Source organism: Furipterus horrens, unplaced genomic scaffold, assembly GCF_987537825.1.
Source record: "Furipterus horrens unplaced genomic scaffold, mFurHor1.1.pri manual_scaffold_2, whole genome shotgun sequence".
Classification (NCBI taxonomy): Eukaryota; Metazoa; Chordata; class Mammalia; order Chiroptera; family Furipteridae; genus Furipterus; species Furipterus horrens.
In genome coordinates this window covers 9,950,181-9,974,817 of record NW_028327172.1, presented here as the reverse complement: position 1 = coordinate 9,974,817, position 24,637 = coordinate 9,950,181, and the positions used below count along the sequence as shown (strand labels likewise).

Below are 24,637 nucleotides of genomic sequence, written 5' to 3'. Positions count from 1 at the left end.
AGGCAGGATACTGAGGGCCCTCTCAGAGACGGCCTACAACGTGTTTTCCCATGCAGCATCCAGCTTATCTGACCATCCAGAGCAGAAGGCACACGCTAAATGCCTACAGGTCAAGCAGATGACGACAGGGAAGAAATGAGCAGCAGGTTTGGTGGACAGCTGAACCTCTGCCCATCCTCCAGTGGACTGCTGCCACGCAGGAATGTAGGCTGACTTGTTAGATCTTCTCAATTTTCAAAAGCAGTCACACTGCAGATTTCCATGAGACATTTCCTGATTTTTAAAACTGATAATCTAGCAAAAAGACATCCGAGGCTTAGTTGTTGACTCTTCCCGACGTCACAGAGGGCCTAAGGTATTCTAATACCATTGGCATCTGTTCCATCTCTCCCTGACCCACCCCTCCCAACCCCTGCACACATTCACTGAGGGCAGGCACCTAGCTAGTTCATTTTGGGGCACTTTCTACACCCCTTTGCCTGTATCAGGCCAACAATAAATATTGTTGACTGAAATATGAAATCACTGTCCCATTTAGGAGCTCCCCTCACCCCCAATCCTAGAAGACTGGTTAAAACTGGGCGCTGGTGTCTGAATAAGTTGGCTCTGCTACTTGCTTGCTGTGTGACCTTCGGCAAGTTACTAACTTTTCAGGGGCTCGGCTTCTTCATCTATAAAAGGAGAATAATCGTACCTGCTTCACCATCGTTATAAGGATTAACTGGAATAAATATACTTATTAGCACACTGTAGCAACTCAATAGCTGTTCTTACATCATCCCGCTTCTTTTCTCACTGGCTTAATCCATTAAACCATCATTTACCACGATCCACCTGGCTGGCAGCTAAAGGGAGCCTCTAAAATGAGAAATCTGGCACAATCACTGCCAGGGTTTTACATCCTTCAACAGTTCGCTGATCCCCTTAGTAGGAGAAAATCCGACCTCTTCTAACAGCTCGCCAGGCTCTTTTGGACCCGCGCCTGCGGAGTCTTCAAGCCGCAACTCTCACGCCACCTCGCTGCACACCCGAGTTCCGATCCCTGAACACTCCACGCTTTCTGCCACTTCAAAGCAAGCGCTCTTCTCTCCACAACACCCACCCCTTCTAGGTGTTCCAGCTCTACACTTACAGAATTTCTGATGTTCCTTGCTAAACCTGAAGGCAGGCACGATATCAATGTTCTTCACCTCTCCCCTCTTTCTAGCACAACGCCCGAACAGAAAAGGCAAATAATACACAATCGAATAATTGGCCGCAGCACCGCTGATCCCGTGAGCGGACAGCGCCACCTGTTGACCCAAACTTGAACTTCAGTACCCAGAAAGAAGCTTCCGCTCTCTGCCCACTAAAGCTGGTGGGCAATAGTTTGGAAGTTTTCCGGGGGGTCTATCCAGGGTCTCCTCACACAAAACTTAGCAACTTTTAAAGAAGCTAACATTATTGAGTGCTTAATGTGAGAGAACCAGGCATTCTCCTAAACACTTCAGTTATTAACACATTTAATTGTACAACCACTCAATGAGCTAGGTCCTTTTATCCCCATTTTGTAGATGGGGTAACTGAGACACACGGCAGGTAAATGCCTCACCCAACATCACACTGCTAGAAAGTGTCAACTCAGACGGCCCAGCTTGAACCTTTACCTTTAAGCCTGAAACTCACTGCCTCTATTGTCTCCTTCATTCCATCCCCAGCAACCTGGTGAGGTTACATCCCAGACACTTCCCTCCACCGAGAAGGCCAATTGCGAAGGTACCGCTATCACAGTGACATTGCTGTCGACCGAAATCCCACGTGGAGTGAGGGCCCCCCGCATTCCGAAAGCTGCACAGCTCTCCAAGGGCATTACTCAGGACAGGAGTTACATGTGGTGGAAGCCTCTCCCCGGTGAGGCAGCAAATGCAGCAGTTGGTCCGTGTTACTGCTCTACCCATGGCCCCAGCAAGCAGCCCCTCCTCTGAGCCTCCAGCTCCTAAGGGCACCCTTAGCCCGGCTGGGTGCATCAGAGTGCATGGAAAGCGTGTGAAGAGGGAAGCGCACGGTCCCTGATTCAGGTGAACGCTGAATGCAGGGATCACACGCGCCCTCCTGTATTCGATATTGCCATGTAGAACCGAAAGGTCGGCTGCTTCCTTCTTAAATCCAAACTAACTTTCCCTGGCTCCTCTAAATACTTATTTTTTAAAGATTGTATTTAGTTGTTTGTTTATTTATTTTAGAGAGGGGGAAGGGAGGGAGAAAGAGGGAGAAACATCAATGTGTGGTTGCCTCTTGCACATCCCCTTCTGGGGACCTGGCCTGCAACCCAGGCACGTGCCCTGACTGGGAATTGAACGGCGACCTTTTGGATCACAGGCTAGCCTTCAGTCCACTGAGCCACACCAGCCAGGGCTCTAAATACTTTTTTATATCATTTGTGAAAATGCCTGCCTCTACTTAATTTTGTTATTTAAATATGTATTTGTTACCAATAATTACTTTTATTAATCATTAACTTGTAATTACACATTTAATATAAACATGTCTATCTTACAAATTATATAATTTATAATATAAATATTAAATATATTTATACATAATATATAACAGCATATAGTTTTTTTAATTTTTTTTAAACGTGGGTTTTGTCCTATCTTTATTCTGGGGAGGAGGCATCTTCCTCATTCTCATCGTTGAACGAGTAGGGGAGTCTCACACTGGTACTCGGTGAGAGGCCACACTCCTGGACAGGTGATCTTTTGGGGCAAGAAACTGCCCAGTTGCTAAGGCACTTCAGCGTCCAAGAATAACGCCTGGTTTATACTTGATTTGCGACAAGGTGGCACCAGTGGTCAGGTCTAAGTTTAAATCTGGTAGGGTGGAGTTCAAAAGTAGTCCCTGATTTAACCAAGAAGGTCCTGGGGACCAGTGATGTAGCAAGTTTCAGATCCTGCAGAGAGCATTTGCCTGACTCTAGGCCAAAGGACTTCCCATCTGCTTCAGTACTTCTATATCATGGAGGTCAAAGGAGTTGTCAAAATCGAAGATATTTGTCACTGGAGATGCTGCAGTTTATGCTTCTTTTCCTGCTTGTATTGATGATTATAAATGGCAGCCCAATGGTGGAGCTTAGAGCTGGAGGGCCCTGGTTCTGCTGTTCATTTTGCCGGTTTCCCTGTAACAGCTTTCTTTTTTTTTTTTTTTTTTTCATCACAGTGTGGTTGCCTCTCACTTGCGCCCCCAACTGGGGGCCTGACGTGCAACCAAACCATGTGCCCTGACTGGGAATTGAACCAGCAACACTTGGCTTGCAGGCTGTAACAGCTTTCGGAGAGCGATTTGCTGCAGAAGCTCCTGCAGCTGGGCCCACTGCTGCGTTATCCGTTCTTTCTTCCTCTGCTTCTTTCTCAGGTTTTGACACTCACAGCAGAATTTGCAGGCCAATCCACTTGATTTCTTGTTTCTTTTTTTTTTAATTGTAATGTTCATTGCCATTAGCACATACGAAGTATCATAAACTCTTTGCCTAATGCTTTTTTGGTCATAAGCCAAATCAGCTGCCCAATGGTTCTCTGAATCGGTGAACTCTTTAATACCACCAGCTCATCAGCTCCCTCATTACATGCTGTACCTCTCTGAGCTTTCTCACACACTTTCATTGAAAAATGTCTCATACCTTTTCCATTTTTATTCCTTTTAGGCTTCGCTTACTTTCTGAAAAAATCAAGTTTATAAATTCACTGGCCTATATTCTATCACCTGGACCTGGCCAGTAGCTTCTGCCATGCGTCTGAGTAACCATTGCTGGTGCAGGGGTGCATGGACTCCCAACCAGAGCGCTTCCTGAACTGGTTCGTCTCTGTGTTGTGCTTATAACCATTTGGGGTACAATATTCACATTTACTGGCCCTCAGATTTTTGGTAAACTCTTTGTTGCTGAGTTGGTGCTGGAAACTCAACAAATAAAATGTTACCTCAGAGATATTGAAAGGTTCAAGTCCACATCACAAGAGTATTGCGGTAAAGTGCGCCATAACCTTTTTGCTGGTGGAAGCTCTTGACTTCAATTTGTAAAAAACGCAATATCTCTCATTGGACTGAGATTCTAATCTACATAAATCCTCTGAATTCTGCATTTGTGGAAGTCAAACCAGTATTTTCTGCCTTCATGTCAAATTGTATTTGATTATTTTTTAAAAAGCCATTAAAAAAGCAATAAGAAAACTCTGTCAATAATTCTTTAAAAAAAAAAAATCCTTAATGTCTCTATGCCTTAATTTCTTCATCTCCACTTGGCTGCACAGAACCAGGTGACTATGCAGGACTGTTCTTCCAAGCCTGGCACCTGTGCTTGATGGCAGCAGTCCCTGTGGACTCACACTTGGGGCAGGGGTGGGAGATCCACAGCTGGTCTAGTCAAAGTCTTGGGAGTTCAAGGCCACAGGACACCGACTGTATACGCACCCTCGAGCCTGCCCAAAGAGGATGGGTCAGGGTGTGCCCTGTGTGCCAAGCAGTGGCAGCAGCTGCAGGCAAAATCACTGGCGGCTTCATCCAGCCCACACCCGGCCCAGCCTATATTATGTTATTTAAATATGTATATTTAAATATATAGTACATATAGCCATATATATGGCTAATATTTATTGAGTACTTGCTACACCCCAGGCATTATTCTACACACTTCACACATGTTAATTCATTTAATCTTCACAATAGCCCTATGATTATCCCTATTTTATAATGAGGAAGCTACAGCACAGTGAAATGATATGTTCTGGGTCATACATGAAGTAGCTGACCTGGCGTGCAAACCTAAGTCACTGTACCAGCCTATACTTTTAAACACTACATTAGACTCATGTGCCAGGCACAGTTTTACACACAGTAAGGTAACAACAAACTTTTTTAATATATATATATTTATATATATATACACACACACAAAGTCACATTCCTATGTGATAAGATACCCATTCTTCGACTGGGAGAGCCCCCTGGCTCTAGGCTCCTGGAGACCCTCCAGAGACAGCCTAGGCCTGGCAGCCTTCACAGATGACACCCAACAGGGGCACTTTAATTAAACAAGTGAGAAGGGGCAGGGTGCACCTCGAGGTGGATCCTGTCTGGTGCCTCATGCAGGCCCAGAGCTCTGCTGCATCCTCTTCATCAGCTCTTCATCCTGCATAGACAACTCTGTCAACTTTTTGCCCATCCGCTCATGGATGTCCAGGTACTTGGAGACACACCGGTCCAGGCACACAGACTCGCCCTTAGACAGTTCTGCTTCCTTGTAGTGAGGAGGCACACACTTCCTGTGGCAGGCACTTGTCATTCTGGGGAGGGAGGAAGGGCCAGATCAGGTCAGCAGCACCTTGTGGCAAACCACGAACTCTCAACCATTCCTGACCTGCTATACTGGTTTCACCTCCCAGGCAGGCAGTGTAAATCCTCAGTTTGCACATCAACTATCTTGGAAGGTCCTTGAGAATAGGAACCTTGCCTGAGCCTATGTTTATAACTAATTAAATAGATACCATCACTTGAGTACTGGCTATGTTCCAGGCACTATGCTAAGCACTTGACATGATTCTTATGCGATTCTTATGATAACCCTGAGTTAGCCACGATCATTATCCCCATTTTACAGATGAGGAAAATAAGGCACAGAGGCTCAGGACCACCGAGAGCTGAGAAATGAACCCAGGTAGTCTCACTTCACAGCCTACATTTTAAAATTATTCTAACATATAGCCTCCAACATAAACCAACCAATCAAGAGAGGATATCAGAGAACTGAAGCCAATAAAATTAGCAGACATTTGTTGACTGCTTACTATGTATTGGGTTTGATGCTAAGAGGCTGTCATACATTTTAACATTTAATATTTATAATGTCTCTATGAGACAGGTGGTATTACTGCCATTTGATAATGGGGAAACCACTGGTCAAATAGTTAAGTAACTTGCCCAAGGCCATACTAATGGTGACTGATGGAGCTATGAACTGTCCCCAAATTTGCCAAAGTGCTGAACCTGACTTTGCTACTGACCAGCTGTGGACCCCGAGAATGTTATTTAACCTCTAGAAGCCTCACTGTCCTCACAGTAAAATTAACCCAGTGGATTATTTTGGACATTAAAAAATAATAATGCATGTAAAATGCTTAGCAAGTGCCTGAGGTAAAGTAAGAGTTTAAGAAATGTTAAGTAAGTGGGCAAGGTTACTATTTGTTAAAAGGCAAAAAATGCTCAACTGTTCTTGGAACCTAACCAGAGCTTTGACTGAAGCTTCTCTCCTGCTCGGCTCCTTCATCACCCATTCCACCCCAGTCTAAATGCCCAACTCCTGCTAGTGACCCCATACTCAACCTGCATTAACCTTTAACCACTGGGGAGGGAATCGGTGGGTGTGAGTGCAGGAGGAGGGTAAGCACTGGCCTCAGACTCCCCTACATTAAGCAAAGCATTTTTTAAGTCATGCACCTCTGCCCTAGGAAAGAGTGACCTAGGATCATTCCCGAAGACAAGGCAGCACAGAATTGGCTCTTACCTGTTGTACATATCAGCCATCATTTCCACCTCCAGCTCCGCCGCCAGCTGCTGGGCCCTGAGCGGATCCATCTCGGCCCTGCAGAGCGGAGATCTCCTTCCGGCCTCCTGGTCCTGGGAGCAGATACCACCGTCAGCACCCACCTCTCCCGTTCACTTTCCCAACCCTGGGGTTCAAGAATGCAGAAGCATCAAAGGGCATGAGACCGACAGGGGCCACTGACCTGAGTTCAACCATCCCATTTCACAGATGTGTAAACTGAGGCCCGGAATGGAAACACTGCCTAGCCCAAGGTCACACAGCACATCAATAGCGGAGCTGGAAATCGAGCCCAGGGGCGCTGACACCCGGTGTCCCTACGTCATCTCTATCCAGAAGATCAAGAGACCGGAAGGGAACCCTCTAAACGGCGGGTCTGAACCTCCAAGGCCTCGGATTCATTCACATGCGAAATTCATGCCCCCGACCCCCGACCCGAGGGTTACGCCTCTGGAATGGCAGCGCCAACAGCAAAGTCACACTGAGGTCAGAGGACACTCACCACGGCCTAGAGCCGGTCCCAATGCCCTCCGGTGTTCCCAACTTCGGAGAAGCGCTTGGAACTTACCCTGAACACAGGTAAGCAAAGGCGGAAGCACGTGGGGTCGCTTCCGTGCGGAAGTCCCGCCTCCAACGACGCGGCGCTGGGAAATCGGCTACCATAGAGAGAGAGAGCTGCTAGCCCTGACAGAAGTCGAAGGCGATTTGCGCGTGCTAGAGAGGACGCCCAAATACCATAGAGGCTTGGGCGGAGTGCAGAGCGTCTGCAGCCTGGATGTCAAGTCGCCGGAGTGGTCGCGGAGGGGCTTGAGTTTAGCTGTTTTGCAGGAAAAGGCTGGATCATAGAGCTCGAGGAACCTCGCCGCCGCCCCCCTTCCCCTGAGCGCTGACGTCTGAGCACAAATCAGGGGTGCAGGAGGAAGGACTCCTCCAAACGCCAGTTCTCAGTGTGTGCTTTGCACGTTAAGGTCACCTGGGGCGCTTTTAAAAATCCCGATGCCCAGGCCTCATCTCGTGCCAATTACACCAAAATCTCTGTGAGTAGGACCCGGATATCAGTAAACTTTTAAATTCCTCAGTGAATTACGTGTATATGAATGTGCATTACATGACATGAAGAAATAACTAATTTGAGGATGTGAAAATGGCACCGTGGGAAAGAAAAGACTTAGAAATAAAAATAGATGAAGAGAGTATGGCTCAATGGTAATAACGTAAATCCTGGTGATAGGTGTGTGGGAGTTAAATATACTGTGCTCGCCACTTTTCTGTATGTTTTAAATTTGCCATAATACAAGTCTAAAAATTAAAAACACAAGAACAATGTTGTTGTTGTTTTTTAAGATTATATTTATTTATTCTTAGAGCGAGGGGAAGGGAGGGAGAAAGAGGGAGAGAAACATGGAGCGGTTGCCTCCCGCTCAGCACCCCGGCCCGGCCCGGCCCGGCCCGGCCCTGTCCCCCCACCCCCACCCCCACCCCCACCCCCACCCCCGGGCGTGTGACCTGAGCGGAAGAGAACAGGCACCCTTTGCCCGACAACGGCCAACCAACTGAGCTGCACCGGTCTGGGCAAGAACGATGATATCACTGAGCATGGACTAGGGGCTATAATTACATTATCTCTTTTGTTTTTCTGTTTGGTGAACGATTTTTAAAACGTTTGATTTTGAAATAATCACAGGTTTCCAGGAAGTTTCCCAAATAGCACACACATGCCTTTGCGCAACCAAGTTTGGAAACAAGTGCTCCCAGACACCGTGTGACCACAGCTGCGTGCCGACAGGTCCCTCCGCTTCTCCGGCGTTAGAGCGACAACGGAGGCGCGGCTCCTGCCCGCAGAGAGCCAAGCCGGGTGCTGAGGCTTCGCTCAGCCTCTGTTAGACGCGCTGGGCCAGGGGGAGACCAGTAAGGGCAACTGTGACTGCCTAACCCAGTGCGTTTGGTCCCTTGGGAAGGAACTTCCCAAGGACGGTACTTGGGAACTCTTCCTCTTTCAAGACTTCATTTTTTCCACCGCCCCGCCCCCACAACAACAAAAAACAACAAAACCCCACCTCGCTTCCTTGAAGTTTCAAGGGGTTTCCCAGTAAATGACACTTAGGCGATAGGAATTAATGGTGCACGGGTACACTTCCCGCTGGCGAAGGTGGGCTGGGCACTTGATACGGTTGGTCGCCAGATGCCTCCCTAATTGTGCAAGAAGGGCCAGCTTCTCAACCCTGGGCTTCACTACTGCTCCGAGGACTCCTCTTTGTCAAACGCTGTGCCCTGATATTTTTTAATTGAGGTATAACATTCATGCAGTAAAGTGTGTAAAATACACAAATCTTAAGCTTATTTTTAAAATATATATTCATTCCTATCACCACCACCCAGCTCAAGATACAAAATACTTCCAGCACCCTAAAAGGTTATTTCATGTTCCTTCCTGGTCAATACCCCCTCTCCTGCAGTTCATCACTATTCTGACTTCTATTTTTGTCAGTTTTGCCTATTCTTGAACTTCATGGAAATGGAATTATACATTATTTTCTGTTTTGTGCCTGACTTACATTAGCTCACTGTAGTGTCTGTCAGTTTACATCCATATTGTGTGTGTTATTCATTCTTTTTATTTATGTCTAGCATTTGAGTGTATGAATAAGCCACAATTCATTAATTCATTCTTCTGTCGATGGTCTTTCAGGTTGTTTCCAGTTTGGGGCTATTGTGAATAATGCTGCTGTGAATATTATCGTCCATATGTTTTAGTGGACATATGTTGCCCTGGTTTTTGCTTTTGAAAATACAGTCAACATATTAGGGAATATTAAGAAATTGTATGGAAGAAAGAGGTGCATTCTTACAAGATTGGATTTTTATTAGGTGTAATGGAAGGTCAAATACTGTATGATTCCATTTAAGTCACAGTGGCAAAATGACAAAATTATCGAAATGGAGAAGCGATTAATGGTTGCCCAGGGTTAGAGTTGGTGGGGGGAAGGAGGAAGATGTGTCTATAAAGGTGGAGCACAGAGGAGATCTTTGTGGTGATGGAGCGAACGGTCCTGTGTCCTGCTTGTGGAGGTGGCTACGCAAATCTGCACATGTCATAGAACTGGGCGCCCCATTGTGCCAGCATCAGTTTCCTGGCTTTGAGATCACATCTAGCTGTGTAAGATGAAGGCTACCCAAGGAACTCTCTGTACTACTTATGCAACCTCATGGAGACTCTATCATTATTTCAAAATAAAGTTTTTCAACATCATTACAAAAAAAAAAAAAAAACCCAAAAAGATAATGTAACTAAAGCACTCTAGTCCATGGCAGATGCTCAATAGAAATCATTGTTTGTATTTTTTTTAATTTTTAGATTTTCATTAAGGCAAATTTAAAAAATATAGAAAAGTGGAGAGCACAGTTTATTGAACTTCCATACATCCATCACCAGGATTGAACAATTGTTAACATTTAACCACATTTTCTTCATCTATTTTTATCTCTAACAGATAGTCTTTTTGCCATAGTGCTGTTTTCATACCCTTAAGATTATAGTAATTTCTTAATGTCATCTAATGCATATATTCAGTTTCTCCCAGTTTCTCAAAAATGTCTTTTTATACTGTCTTTTTATATATCTTTTTAATGTGAGATCTATCCTCTTAACAATTTTTTAAGTGCACATACAGTATTGTTAACTATATGCATACTGTTGTACAGATCTTATCTAGACTTATTCATCTTGAATAACTGAAACTATACCCACTGAATGGCAGCTCCACAGTTCCCCTCCCCCCAGTACCAGGGAAATCATTGTTCTTATTGATGATGATGATATTATTATCTACTATGAGACTGCATCTTTTCCTCCCTACACTTTTACAGTTGGGGATTTGAGGACCCAAAAGTAGGAATCTCAAATGGTCCCTGTTAAGTTTTATCTTGTCAAAGACTGTTTATATAGCCCCAACTTTCCCAGGTCTCTGGAATCCAAAACTGCTGATCTCTGTCAGCACCACGCTGAAGCTCTGGCCCCTTACTCTGTCCTGTGGTCTACCCCTTCCCAGCCTCCCCGCTTCCCAAAGGGGAGTTACGTATTTGTCACTCACTGTGGTCAACACTGTCCTCTTGGATGGGACCTTGGCCTCAAGGAAGGGATGCAGGGTCGTCACCCAGGATCTCCCCACGTGGGCCCTGACCACTCATGAGAGGTGTGGAGAGAGTACAAAGACAGCCTAGTTGAATTCCCTAGAGATGAGCAGGAGACAAGAGAATAAGAACGTCAGGGGCCTGAACAGAATGGTCACTCTATGAGCTTGAAGAGAAAGCCATCACAGTCTTAATCACGTCACCCTCAATTCAGAGGTTCTCAACCTGTGGGTCGCGACCCCTTTGGGGGGTCGAACAACCCTTTCACAGGGGTCGCCTAATATCATCGGAAAACACATATATAATTACATATTACTTTTGTGATTAATCACTGTGCTTTAATTATGTTCAATTTGTAACAATGAAAATACATCCCGCATATCAGATATTTACATGACGATTCATAACGGTAGCAAAATTAGTTATGAAGCAGCAACGAAAATAATTTTATGGTTGGGGGTCCCCACAACATGAGGCACTGTATTAAAGGGTCGCGGCGTTAGGAAGGTGGAGAACCACGGCTCTATTACCGTTCCTCACCGCTTCCCACCTCCGCCGCTGACCGTCTGGTCCGAGCCGCCAACCTCCATCTTGCATTATCGTAGCAGTCTCCTCACTGGTTCGCTCGCCTGGTTCATGCTTCCCCTTCAGGCTACTCTCAAAACAGCAGCCAGCAGTGATCTTGTCAAAAACTAAAGTTAGATCACGTCACTTCACAACCTTAAACACCCCGACAGCTTCCAGTCACAGAGGAAAAGTCAAAGTCCTTACAAGGGCCTGTAAGGCCCCATGTGACTGGGCCTCCTTTCAAAGCATGCTCCCACCTTCCCACGTGCTGTTCCCTGTGCCCGGGTTTTCTCCCCAGATGGCCGCGTGCCTCCCCCTCTCACCTCCTTCACGTCTTTACTCCAATATCACCTTCTCGGTGATGCCTTCCTTGGCCATTCTAAGTATATCACTCCCCCCCCAAAGATAAAACACCTCTTCTGCTACATTTTCCCCTTTAGAACCTAACACAACCTGTCCTGTTTATCGATGTGCTTATTACTGTCTATCTCCCCACATGAAAATGCAAGTTCTACGGTCTGGTTTTGCCTTTTTTTTTGGTGTGTTCACTGCTGTATCCCCAGCACATACAAGGTGTACAAAAACCATCTGATCAATGAATACGTGAAATTGTCTAAGAGAAGTTTTGAGGGTGATACGATGACCTTATATTTTGTTGTTTTCCGTATCTAACGACAGCAGGGCAGGAAGAGAAATGAGTTTTAATTTTATAAAAAGGACAGCAGGCCTGAGAGATATCTGAAAAAGCTCACCCATCTTGGGAAGGTAAACTCCAGGCAGGTGAAGGCAGCCAGCATCCACCGATGTTGAACCGTTCAAGCTCTGGTACCCAAACCTGGCTTTCAGATCATCCCAAGCATAGCCCCTCCCCTCCAGTTCCCATTCCATATTTCTGTTCAGTAAGTAGTTAATTCATGTATTCAATGTATCTTTATTGAGCAGCTCATATAAACCAGGCAATTTGCTAATTCCTGGGCATATAGCCATGAGCAGAGAACACAAAGTCCCTGCCTCAGGAAGCTTAGAGTCTAGTGAAAGTGAGATAATAAGCTAATTTTATATCCCAATAAATAGTAAGAAGAAGATAAAACAGGCTGAAAAGATGGAGCAGGACTGAAGGTCACAGAGGCCTCTCTGTGGAAATGAAATTTGAGCCAAGAACAAAAGAATGAGAAGGAGCTAGTCTTGCAAAAAGCAAAAGCAAAAAGGTTACAGTCCTGAGAGTGAGCGTGGCAAGGAATCAATTTAAGAAACAGGAAGGCCCTGGCTGGTGTGGCTCAGTGGATTGAGTGCCAGCCTTCAAACCATAGGGTTGCCGGTTCGATTCCCAGTCAGAGCACATGCCTGGGGTTGCAGGCCAGGCCTGCAGTTGGGGGTGTGTGAGAGGCAACCACACATTCATGTTTCTCTCCCTCTCTTTCTCCCTCCTGCTCTCTCTGAAATTAAATAAATAAAATCTTTTAAAAAAAGAAAGAGAGAGAAAGAAAGGAAGGAAGGAAAGAAAGGAAGAAAGAAAGAAAGAAAGAAAGAAAGAAAGAAAGAAAGAAAGAAAGAAAGAAAGAAAGAAAGAAAGAAAGAAAGAAAGAAAGAAAGAAAGAAAGAAAGAAAGAAAGAAAGAAAGAGAAAGAAAGAAAGAAAGAAAGAAAGAGAAAGAGAGAGGAAGGAAGGAAGGAAGGAAGGAAGGAAGGAAGGAAGGAAGGAAGGAAGGAAGGAAAGAAAGAAAAGAGAGAGAGAGAGAGAAAGAGAGAGAGCAAGAAAGGAAGGAAGGAAGGAAGGAAGGAAGGAAGGACGGACTCAGGAAGGAGGCCAGTGTGGCTGCAGTGCTGGGGACCAGGGGAGAAGGCTGCAGGCGTCACAAGCTTCCTGAGTTGTGGGGGTCGGTGTCCCCGGCACACATTCTCCAAAAAGTAGTGCCTTTCTTAGATCATAGGACACGTAGAGAAAGTAGAGATGTGTTTGGTTTTTCTGAGCAAAATCGCAATTCAGTATCTTGTACAGAGCCTACTGTGTAAGTCACTTCACTCAAAATAGAACGCAGCTTTGTACTTTCTAGACTCTAAGCTCAGTGATCCATCATCTTGGCCCATCAATCTTCTCCTCCTTGCCCCTCCCCCCTCCAAATATCTGTCCAGTGTGAGCCTGGAGATATATCCTCCCTGGGTCCCATGGGCAGCTGTCCCACTCTCTCCCTCCTTAGCCCACCCTTCAGCAGCTGCTCCTGTCTGAGGAAGAGTAAAAGGGACTACTTAAGGAAACAAGGGGGCGGGGGCAGGGCAAAGGAGGCCTAGCCTGGGCTCTGGATGCACGGGAGAGGCCAGAGGGCTGGTGGCCGTCCCAATGGGCCTGCAGGTGGTTTTGCAGGTCACCAGGGCCAGGCAAGTGCATTGGGAAGCAAGATGACCACAGGCCGCAGACTGCTGGGGTCAGGGCAAGCGGGACACGCTGTGATTGAAAGGTGCCACCTGTCAGATCCCCATGGGAAATCTGAGCCTCCTGGGCCAGGGGAAAGTGTTGTACCAACAGGGCAGTAAACAATGCTCTTCAGAGGCCCAAGGCTCTCGAAATGGGGGTGGGGTGGAAGGAGGGAGGAAGGTGGAGAGGAGGCAGGGCCAGAATTGCTGGGGGCTAGAGGCCTCTGGCTGCCCAGGCGTGAGGCCACCAGCAAGAGGAAGGAGAGAGCTCTCAAACCCCCCAGGCCAAGGCCCCACAGGTAAGAGAAGCCCTCTCTAAGGGCCTCCGTTCATCTATCAACCCCTCTCCCACCTTCCAAGGGCGGGAGCCTCCAATCAGGGTCCCAGAGTTGAAGAAATTCCGGGCTTCTTCCTAATTTTCACCCACCACTATGTCAACTCTCCTTAGATGCCAGAGCTCAGGGACTGAGCCTCCGGGGCGTTGAGCAACCTGAGATCACCTATAGACGAGCCTGCAGGGCGCCATCCATGCAGGGGACCTGACCTGACAGAGAGGCTCAGCAGTTCAGTTGGGTGGGGAGGCAGACTCTCTAAGCAATTAAGAGAGGCCTCTCCAAGGGAGGGTCCCTGGCTGGGGTGTGGATGGTGGAAGCCTCAGGGTCACTGGAAGACAGATGGGGTGACAGTGGGTATCAGCAGACCCACAAATGTCATCTACACGATTTGGGGCTTGGAACTTGGGCTCCTGGGCATAGAGAGGAGCTGTCTGCAGTGATGCTTCAGACAAAATACTGGGATGGTATGAGGCTTCCAGGGAAGGAAGGAGGAAGGAAAGGAGAGAGGAAGGAAGGAAAGAGAGAGCTGAACTCCTCAGCCATGTCTGACTGTCCTCCCCCACCAGTGGGGGGCCCTCCCTCTGGGCTGGAGCCTTTGAAAGGACACTGGCTGGGACCTGGCGGGAGCGGCATCTTTGACAGGCTCCGGGCTGGTTGTCAGGAGACCTGCGGTCTATGAACCGTTTGGACATTTAATTGTCTTCTGACTTCAGTCAAGGGACTTCAGCTCCTCCAGCTCCAAGTTTTTAATGTGTCCAACGGGGCCCATCACACCTGTCCCAAAGGGTTAGAGAGTGGGGAACGAGCAAGCGAGGTAGAGCAAGGCACTATGGGAGCTGTAAGCTGCTCTGGGGCTGTGAACGCTGGGGAGGGAGGGTGTCGTCCTGGTTTCTGAGCATTTAGAGTTTCTTCACTCCTTGTCTGTTTATGACATGCCTGGAGGGCGGAAAGCTGAGGGGATGAACACACAGCATGGCCAGGGTTTCTTGTATGTGTGTGTGTGTGTGTGTGTGTGTGTGTACACACCTGTCCCCTCCGCCACCCTAAGTGTGTAGCATGTAGACAAAGGGAAAACGGTGGCAGCAGCATTTTGCTATGTCTTAGCCAGTTACTACCACCCTTCGAGGTATAAAAAGGGCTTGTTATCAACTTACCAGTGTTCAGTTCTTTTTGCCTCGTCTCCCCAACAAAATGCCCTCTTGGCCAGGTCAGGGCCTTAATGTGGCACAAGGCTGGGCAGCGGCCAGCCTGCACCGTACGAGCCGATGTGTACGGAGTGTACCCTCCGCGCCAGGCGGGCCTCAGAACCCTTCCCGTGCGGCGGCTTCCCCAACCTTCCACCATCCCTAGACAGTGGGACCTGTTTTTACCTCCAAAAATCAAAACACCAGGAGGACAGGTAGCTTGCTCAGGAAGACTCCTGAATCAATGATTTTCAGCACCGCTCTCCACCACCTGCCTAACAAGAGCACAGGGCCAGCAGGCAGGGCTGTGTGGGTCATTCAGGCCAGCGCTGGCCATGCGTACTTTCTTCTGCTAAACATGGGGTGGCAGTGCTCCTCAGGGAAAACAGCAAAAAAAAAAAAAAAAAAAAGGTTCAAAGAGTTCTGGGGAAAACTGAGTTAAATAAGGCCAAGCAAAGTTAAGGTTTCTTTGCTATGGGACATCTAAGTGCTGCAGAAGTTGTAGGTTTCTTTTTTATTTGTTTGTTTTTAGAGAGAAGGGAAGGGAGGAAGAAAGAGAGGGAGAGAAACATCAATCGGTTGCTTCTTGTACACTCCCCAAATCCAGGGGCACCGGGTCCAGGGACTCCAGAACCCTGGTCCGGGGGCAGAAAGAGCCAGAAACAGAGCCCTGCCCAGGGCCCAAACCCACAACACAGGCATGTGCCCTGACCCACGTGGAGGTTGAGATGATGCCCAACCAGCTGAGCCACACCAGTCAGGGCTGAAGTTGTCTATTTCTAAAAGAGTAGGTTCTTTTTGGAACAACCTTATCCAGAGAATAAACCCTCCCCCTAGCCCCTGTTAATGTCTTAAAAGACCCTAATTTTCCACAGAACACAGTTTGGAAAACCTCACCTAGACCAATCCCATTACTGTTGGTAGAAACTGAAGCCGGGAGAGGCGAAGGGACTTGCTCAGGTCTGAGAGTGAGTGACTAGGAGATGGGGGGTCAGGGCCAGCTTCGTGTGCATTCCATGTCCTGGTGCACCTGTCTGCTCTAACCCCAGTACACGCTGGAGCTGCCCAGCCATGAAGGGGCTCTGGCGGGAGGGGCGGGCCTGGAGGACAGCGGAAACACCTTTGCCGATTCCAGCCCGCTTCCTAGCAAACGGTGGGGGTCCTGACTCCAGGGACCCAGGAACAGAGCTGTGGCCCTTTCCTGCCTGTTTCCCTGTCTCTGTCCCAATCACCCAGGTGCCCTGAGTACTATCACCCAGAACGAAGGCACTGCGAAGGGCAGGACGTATTTTTAGCCAGTGACGGGTGTCTGCTATTCTTGCTGCCTGAGTCATGCCCTGAACACTATTTGGGGACTCTTTTCTTTGTAAACAGACCCCCAAGAAGGGCAGGGAGAAGAAAGAGCTGGCCCTGCACCCCACCCCCATCCACCTGTTACTGTAGATCCCAGAGTATATACAGTACTCGACTAGGAAACCCCAAATGAAAGTGTCAGTCCCTCTCCTTACCAACCCCAGGCAGCTGGAGGACCCGATTTCCTTGCAGAGGTTAGAGAGAGCAGTTTCTGCTCTTCACCAGGGGAAACTCTTCCACGCCCAGGCCCGCCTTTTCCGAGAGCCGGGGGCTGGCAGAGCCGGTGGAGGCCAGAGCCCAGCCGGCCCAGGGATCCCCAGATCTCAGGCATTCTTCAGTCCCCCTCTGTGATTTAGCTACCTCTGTACCATCTGCATCCTGCCTTCCTGAATGTCTTCCTCTGAATTAACTTATCTTTCAATGCAGTAAATGTTTTGTCGTTTCGTTTTGTTTTTTTAGTTATATCACTACTGGAGAAGGAAACTGTGGAGACAAAAGAGTATTATTAAATTCTGAGTATATGCTCTGCCTGCTTTGGGCTCTGCGCCTGAGGCTCGCTAGCTCCACCAGGTTCCAGGATGCTGGTCTAGAACCGTAACCACTTCGCAGCTTAACAGAAAAGGGGCAAAGGCACTGAAAAGGCATCATGTGACCTAACGTTCATTAAAGCCCAAGCCACGACCTACAGGGGGCGGGTGGGTGAACACCACCCAACCTCAAGTCAGTGGGACCCACACCCCACCCCTCTGCCCCTTCGTCACACCCCAGGGAACTGGGTGCTCAGGTCACATGCCCAAGTAGGAAGGAGCCAGGACTGACCCCAGGCCCCAGGCCCCAGCCCCCAGGGCCGTGCTGAGGATGGGCCTTTCACCTCAGGCAGGAGGGGGCTTGACCAGCCCTGTTGGTCTTCTCTTCCCAGAGATGGAGCAGAAGGAAGGGACGCCCTCCGAGGATGGGACCACAGTCTCCCCAGATTCGGGGACCCCGGAGACACCAGGGGGTGAAGCCTCGGCAGAGGGCGAGGCCAAAGGCACCCTGGAGAGCGCCGTCACAGAGGGGCCTCCACGAGAGGCAGGGAGGCAGGAAGGAGCCCCAGCGGAGGACGCCCCTTCAGCAGAACGCCAGGGGGAAGCCAACGGGCTCGCGGAGGTCCCGTTGGAGCCCAAAGTGGAGGCTGGACTTGCAAAGGAGGGCGGTGGGAAGGAGGGGACCGAAGAGGCTCCCCAGGAGGTGACTGATGGGAAAGACGAGACCAACTCTGAACCCAAGGAGGCTGAGGGGAAGGAGGAGATAGCGTTGGCCTCCGAAAAGCAGCAGGCTGAGGAGGAAGCAGCCAAGCCTGAATCCAGAAAGAAAGCCAATGTGGCGGATGAGGCCGAGGCTGAGCCAAGGGAGGCCGCTGGGGCGCAGGAGGCCGGGGCTGAGCCAAGGCAGGCCGCTGGGGCGCAGGAGGCCGGGGCTGAGCCAAGGCAGGCCGCTGGGGCGCAGGAGACCACGATGGCCTCTCAGGCGGAGAGCAACAAGATGCGGGAGCCCGAGGCTGAAGACCAGGCGAGAGCCAGTGCCCCAGAGGCCGTGTCCGACTCTGCGAAGAAAGCTGCTCCGGGAGACGAGCCCGGGGCTGCACCACAGGAGAGTGACGCAAAGGAGGAGGTGGTGAGTGAGGCACAGGAGAGGTGGGAGGGGCCCCCACAGCGTTCTGGAGCCCCCCCCCCCCAAAGCAAGGCCTCTCTGCTTTACTTCCTGGGGAAAGCCCAGTCTTCCTCCCAGAGACATCAAGAGCCTGAGGTGGGGGGTGCCCCACCCTGTCCCAGGCTGCCTCCTAGATCTCTCTGAAGTCCTCGCAAAGTGTCGGGCAGGCGCTTGCATGACCATGAGCTCAGATCCAGTTGGTTCCAGGACGCAGGCGGTCCCAGTGAGGAGCAGGATCAGGGTGCGGAGCAGGAGCCAGAGGAAGGGGCAGGGCTGACTCCCAGCTCTCCCGAGGAGTGGCCTGAGAGTCCCACGGAGGAGGGTCCAGGCCTCAGCCCGGGTGAGTGAGAACCAGGAGCCCAGGGGCTGCTGCAGGGGCTCCCCTGAGGGGCGTTGCAGCGACCAGTCACAGTAGCCCCCCTCTTCTCTCCCCCTGCTCCTTTCCCGCAGATGGATTGGGCACAGACACTGCAGCTTCGGGAGAGACCAGCCCCTCAGCCAGGTAATGCCCAAACGCAGGGACCCCAGCTCCAACCTCCCCCTGAAAGCCTGCCCTCACCTGGGCCGGGGCCTGCCCAGCACCTGATCTCAAGAATCCCAGGATTCCTGGCATTCAGCCCCTTTCCCAAGGCAGAGCCCAGGAAACTGAAGGAACCAGATCTTGGAGCCAAGGGAGCAGGCAGCACACCGGGTCACCTCCCCTCCACCACTGGCCTCTCAGCACCCCTGACAGGCCTTAGAGAGGCCCCCATCTTGCCGCTCAGAGTGTTTCCATGGTGCCAGCACCATCCGCAGAGCATGAGCAGAAAGCCTGAGTTTGGACGACGCCTCTGCCACTTATCGCTGTGTGACCTTGGCCATGTCGCTTTGCCTCCCCTCGTCTGTGAAGTGGGTGCTGTCACTGTAGCTCCCGCATGGGACCGCTGGGAGGCTGAGATGATGCTCTGTGTGTAAAGCACTTAGCACAGGGCCTGGTGCCCGGCAGGTGCTGGGTCAGGTGAAAGCCTCGTTCCTGCCACTGCTCAACTTCAGTCTTTAGAAGAAGCTTCCTTTATCTTGACCTGAGCTGTACCTGTGTGGCCCTTGCTGCAAGAAGGGTCACTGAACACTCTCTGAGCACTCAGGCAGCTATGTGGCAGGCACAGCAGGGTGCTCTACCTCCCCCTTCTTACTCAAGCCTCAGAGCCGTCCTTTCCGGTAGGTGTATTCCTGTCCCCGTCTTACAGAGGAGGAAGCTGAGGCTCAGAGAAGTAACACGACAGTGCCAAGGTCACACAGCAAATAAGAGGCAAAGCCAGGGTTCAAACTCAGGTCAGACCTCAGACTGGCCCTAGCTGTGCCCTCACATCTCGCCAGGCCACATGCTCTCTCCCCAAGTTAGGTGGAGCCTCATTATTCCTTCCAGCCCCTCCCAGCGCTGGCCACAGAGGAAACGCCTGCTGAGAGCGGGCGCCCCAATTGTGCATGCCTTCAGACTGCAGGACCCCAACCCCCAGCCAGCCCCCACCCCTCCCCATACCGTGCGCAGGCTGGTCCCAGGCCCTCACTGGTCTGAACCTTTCCATGTAGTGAGTCTTCACCCAGCAAGGTGCCCCAGAGTCCCACGGAGCCCCCTCCCTCACAGGAGAAGAAGAAGGGGAAGGCGCCGGAACGCAGGGTGCCAGCCCCTGCCCGGCCCCGAGGGGTCCACGCACAGAACCGCAAAGCCATTGTGGACAAGTTTGGCGGGTAGGATGCAGGCGAGAAGCCGCCGGGCCGAGGCTTTCCCAGGCCCCATGGGTGGGCGGAGGGAGGCCTGAGAGGGGTGTGATCAGCCCAGGCCAAGGTGGGAGGGCTGACCCAGGGCTGGGGCTTGCCCCTGATGGGACCCTCGGTGGCCTCCCGCCACTCTGGCCTGGCCTTCTCCGTCCCGCCCCCCCCAGGGCAGCCTCGGGCCCCACCGCCCTGTTCCGGGACACCAAGGCAGCCGGGGCCGCCATCGGTGGCGTCAGGAACATGCTCTTGGAGTGGTGCCGGGCCATGACGAGAAAGTACGAGGTGGGCATGGGACAGGGACCCTTCCCCAGGGCAGCAGTGCTGGGGAGGGTCTGAGTGGTGCAAAGCTCAGAGGATGGGAGGCTCGGGGAAGGGTTGGGGGGGCTCAGTCCAGGCCCCGTGGCGGGAGGCTCACCGAGGCCGCCCCTTCCCGCTGGCCCGCAGCACGTGGACATTCAGAATTTCTCGTCAAGCTGGAGCAGCGGCATGGCCTTCTGCGCCCTCATCCACAAGTTCTTCCCGGATGCCTTTGACTACGCCGCGCTGGACCCCGCAAAGCGCCGGCACAACTTCGCCCTGGCCTTCTCCACCGCAGAGTAAGCCCCAGCCTGGACGGGGGACCCAGCGCGCGCGGGGGCCCGGGTCCCGAAGGCGAGGGCCGCACTCACAGGGGTCGGGGAGTGCGCGCCCACACGTTGGCGTAGCCAGCAGGCAGCTTCGGATGGCCAGGAACTATGTCAGGACCAAGCAGTGGGTGAATCGGCAAAGCCCCTGCTTGTGCTTGGCTTCTACTCCAGAGGGAGAGAGGTCATCAACAACAGCCCCCCCAAAATATCGCGCCGGGGGATGGGTGCTGTAAAGATGATACCAGCAGGGTGAGGGATAGAGAGAGAGGAGGGTCGGGTCTGCTGTTTTAGACAGGGTGGTGTAGAGATTTGAGGTCAGATTCTGACTCGGCCATTTGTTGGCTGTGTGATCTTGGACAGGCTTCTTTACCTCTCTGAGCATCCATATTCCGATCTTTAAAAGGGGCACGAGGTTTCCACTTCTGCAGGGCTATCGTGAGAATTAAGTAAATAACTAAGTGAAGTCCCTATAACAGTGCCTAACCTGCAGAAAAAAACTTCAAAATAGTCTTAGCTCTGTTCTTGTATTATAATGAATGATATCACAACTGTTAAGATAATTATTATCGTACTTGCTTTGGAACCTGGAGGAGGTCTTATTGCTGAGACTCACATGGCCGGGTACCAGGGGTGGCGGCACGATGGAGAAATGGGTGGTACTAGAAAGGCAGGAGGGGAACGAGGAATAGTGCGGCCTAAGAACCTGAGAGGCAAAGACTAACTGCCGGACTGGGGAGGGGGAGGCGCTCCCACCACCAAAGTGCTAAAGCCAGCCTCAGCCAGGCACTTCGATCTCTACCCACCAAGGCCTGAAACCCTCCTGCTGGCCTCAGGGCTCCTGAAGAGCTCCTGCCAGGAGTGCCTGTTCTCTCTGGCCCCCAGGAGAGGCTTCTGAGCTACCCGGTGGAAAAAGGGCTATGCAGATGGCGTGGTCAGTGACGGCAACTCTGGGGGCATTTCCAGAGCCCTGGACAGGGAAGAAGTCACTGGGGATGTTAGCAGCACCTTGGTCTGCGAGGCTGAGCCCTCTGTTCTGTCCAAGCCTGGCTACCAACTTGCAGGGAAGCCTGGGACAACCTTCGCCTCTCTGGGCCTGCGTGTCCCCATCGGCAAAATGAGAGGATTGGATATTGATCTGTGCTTTTCAAATGGGTGCGGGGGGGGGGGGGGGGTTGTCCCCAGTAGATTCCCCAAACAGAATATTAAGTGAATGCCCAACATATAAAACAGATTAAAGGGGGATCTTTTTAAATTGGAGGGATTCTCGAAACTTAGCACCCGGCCTCCTTTCCCGAGATAGTCCCTGCGGCATGTCTGTCGGGCCCCATGGCACCAAGAGTGAAAACCACCAGACGATGTTCTGGACGATCCCTTCCAGTTTCATGTTATCCTGCCAAGGGACAGGATGAGTGCCCAGGGATGGGGGGCTCAGGAGCACCGCTGTCCTGCCCTGGGCTCAGAAACACCTTTGAGGATGATGGCAAGCCACATGAATTGAGTTCTGCTAAGTGCTTTCCTTGGCTTATCCCATTTAACCGTCACAGCAGGCCCAGAGTGTGGATACAGGCAGAGATGTTTCGTGACATCCGAGGGTTGTACAGGAGGGCTGTGGCAGAACTGGGATTTGAAAGTGAACCCCTAGTCAGGACCAAGAGGTCCAAGTGAACATCAGAGGGAGGTGCAGCTCTTTCCTGACCAGATGCCGCTGGCCTGTGGGGCATGGGTCCTTGTCCTCCTCCAAGCCAGGCAGAGCGCCCAGGAAGGCAGCAGGAATAATCAGCAATGACAACAGGCTGATAGCAGGCATCAGAGCAGTGAAAAGCAGAGATGCTGGTGGGGACTGTGGGGGGGAGAACAGAGGTTGAGGTGCTGAGTTTGAATCCTGCCTCCTTCCTCCTCAGCTGTGTGACCCTCAGCAGCTGACTTAACCTCCCTGATGAGTTAGGGTGAAGATTAAGGGTTCCCAGTAAGGTTAACGTCCCGTTTAGAACTCCCCTGATTCCTGTGGAGTCCCGGGATGACAGAGGGGAGCTGCCCGTGCCAACGCCCCCAGTGGCTAGACCAGCTGTGCTTCTAGAGGAGCCGGACCCCCTCTCCTGTGTAGGGGTACCGGACCCACACCCAGAAGCCGAGGTCACTGCATTGGCTGCACGGAGCCTGTCCCATTCTTCAAAAGCCTCCGATCTGTGCTCCTCCCCCGGCACCCAGGCCAATCTGACTTGGGTTTTGGGCCAGTTGTCTCGGCCCCAAGAGAGGATTTCCGCTGGGACCCTGGTTTCTCCTACTGCCAGCACCCGCGACGGTTTGGCAGGCTGGGGTGGCTGAGGTTTGGCTCCAGGGCAAGGATGCCAGAGGCGTCAGGCCAGCCTGGGGTTGAGTCCCAGCTATGTCACTTACTTTGACCTTAGGCAAATCACTAAAATGCTCTGAGTCTCCAGTTCCTCTTCTGCTGGTGGAGGGTGGAGGGGAGGTATAAATGAGGTCATTCAAGGGGAGACACTTGATAAAGCGTCTGGCACACGGCAGCAAGGCCCCAACAGCGGGTAGCTCGGATTACCAGCCTTAGCAAAGCCAGGAGTGGCATGTTGCCCCAAAGAGCAGCTGGGAAGTGAAAGAGGACTTGCTGCTAACCTCCATGCAGTTCCTTAAACACACCCAGCACGTCTGCCTCAGGGCCTTTGCACTTGCTGTTTCTGCTGCCTCGCAGCCTCTTCCCCCAGATGTGTGCATGGTTTGCTCTTTAAGAGCCCTCCTTCCCTAAGTACTGCTAACACAGGAACGTACCTGCCTCCCCTCTCTGCCTCATCTTCCTTCCTAGCACCTCTCCCACCTGACGGACCACCTATTTCCTAACTTTCTGTTTTGTGTCACGAGAACGCCAGTTACATGAGAACAGGGAAGTCTGGGTTTAATTCAGCACTGAATTCCCTCAGTAAATACACGGAGACTGAATGGAGATGAGGGTGGTGCAGCCATAAAGCAACACTCTGGTCAGGATTGGGGTTCTGTCCCCTCAGCTCTTTCTGAGGGGCCTGGCCTTGCAGGGAACAGATACAAGAGGAACACGTGGGAGGGGTGGGTTAAGGTAGAACTAGAGACCAAAGGGGCCCACTCCACGTAAGGCCACAGTGCAATGAAAAGGTGGGCTTTGGAATCAGACCAAGCCGAGGGTGCGTTCTGACTGTCGGGGCCTGTTTCCTCGTCTGTACAATGGGATAGGTGGCCTAGATGACCTCCCGTCTCCCACACACACATGCATCTAGCAGGACTGCCCCTAGCTCCCACGTTCACCTTGGCTCTGCTCCTTGCCCCACCCCCCTCTGCCTCCCAGGAAACTGGCCGACTGTGCGCAGCTGCTGGAGGTGGAGGACATGGTGCGGCTGGCAGTGCCCGACTCCAAGTGCGTCTACACCTACATCCAAGAGCTGTATCGCAGCCTCGTGCAGAAGGGACTGGTAAAGACCAAGAAGAAATGAGGAGCTGACTGACCCCGTGGACAGAGGTGGCCAGGGTGCCCAGCTGACCAGCCACGGCCCCGAGGCTCCCTTCTGCTCCGGAGACAAGAGAGCCGGGGCCTGGGCAAAGACAGGTGGCATTAGTCTTAACTGCATTAAAAGTACTTTTGTAAAATCCTGTCTGGCTCCCTCCCTATCCCACCCAGGAACGTCTCTCACTCTGGGATAATAAACCCCAGCTGCCAGGATTCCTCACCGGACACCATCTTTCCTACAGCATGAAAGGCATCTGGGAAAGGACAATGGCCTGGACCCCACCGCTAACCAGCTGATGACCTTGGGCCAGTGAGTTAACCTCTTTGAACCTGTTTACCCTCTGACTGTGATAAAAGGAGTTCAGACCTCAGGGAGGTGCTGTGAGGGTTAAATGAACTAACAAAATGAGCAAAAAGCCTTGCCTGGTGCCTGTCACACACATGTTCAATAAGTGGTGGCCAAAAGTAAAAACAAATCTTACATTTTGTGCCATTCGTGGCACTTTTCCCAATTCTATT

The 24,637-nt window shown here is 51.1% G+C and overlaps 2 protein-coding genes, 1 long non-coding RNA gene and 1 pseudogene across 10 annotated transcripts; 1 reads left to right on the top strand and 3 right to left on the bottom strand.

The window, feature by feature from the left end:
- Window positions 1–2,626: 2,626 nt before the first annotated feature.
- Window positions 2,627–4,152, bottom strand: LOC150017786 (transcription factor Dp-2-like; annotated as a pseudogene).
- Window positions 4,153–4,870: 718 nt separating this feature from the next.
- TIMM10 (translocase of inner mitochondrial membrane 10) lies at window positions 4,871–7,211 on the bottom strand. 3 transcript variants are annotated; one of them, XM_090261176.1, is made up of 3 exons: window positions 7,143–7,211; window positions 6,536–6,648; window positions 4,871–5,318 (listed from the first exon to the last, which is right to left on the bottom strand). In XM_090261176.1, exons 2-3 carry the CDS (start codon window positions 6,604–6,606, stop codon window positions 5,117–5,119), a joined length of 273 nt encoding a protein of 90 aa, XP_090117302.1. In that variant the 5' UTR covers window positions 6,607–6,648; window positions 7,143–7,211; the 3' UTR covers window positions 4,871–5,116. The 3 variants fall into 3 exon arrangements, with proteins under 3 accessions (XP_090117302.1, XP_090117293.1, XP_090117308.1); XM_090261167.1 differs by having other exon boundaries at window positions 7,077–7,185; XM_090261182.1 differs by lacking the exon at window positions 7,143–7,211 and adding an exon at window positions 6,759–6,783.
- Window positions 7,212–7,245: 34 nt separating this feature from the next.
- LOC150017784 (uncharacterized) lies at window positions 7,246–11,392 on the bottom strand. The gene is made up of 3 exons (XR_016507870.1): window positions 11,246–11,392; window positions 10,666–10,804; window positions 7,246–7,391 (listed from the first exon to the last, which is right to left on the bottom strand). It is a non-coding gene; the product is annotated as an uncharacterized LOC150017784 (long non-coding RNA).
- Window positions 11,393–13,849: 2,457 nt separating this feature from the next.
- On the top strand, window positions 13,850–24,258 carry SMTNL1 (smoothelin like 1). Of its 6 annotated transcripts, none has more exons than XM_090261116.1 (9): window positions 13,850–13,982; window positions 16,078–16,162; window positions 17,475–18,211; window positions 18,455–18,587; window positions 18,698–18,749; window positions 19,817–19,975; window positions 20,170–20,284; window positions 20,447–20,598; window positions 23,960–24,258. In XM_090261116.1, the coding sequence occupies exons 3-9, from the start codon at window positions 17,477–17,479 to the stop codon at window positions 24,102–24,104; spliced, it is 1,491 nt and encodes a 496-aa protein (XP_090117242.1). In that variant the 5' UTR covers window positions 13,850–13,982; window positions 16,078–16,162; window positions 17,475–17,476; the 3' UTR covers window positions 24,105–24,258. The 6 variants fall into 6 exon arrangements, with proteins under 6 accessions (XP_090117242.1, XP_090117222.1, XP_090117227.1 ...); XM_090261096.1 differs by having other exon boundaries at window positions 16,078–16,170; XM_090261108.1 differs by lacking the exon at window positions 13,850–13,982 and adding an exon at window positions 15,895–15,989 and having other exon boundaries at window positions 16,078–16,170.
- Window positions 24,259–24,637: the final 379 nt, after the last annotated feature.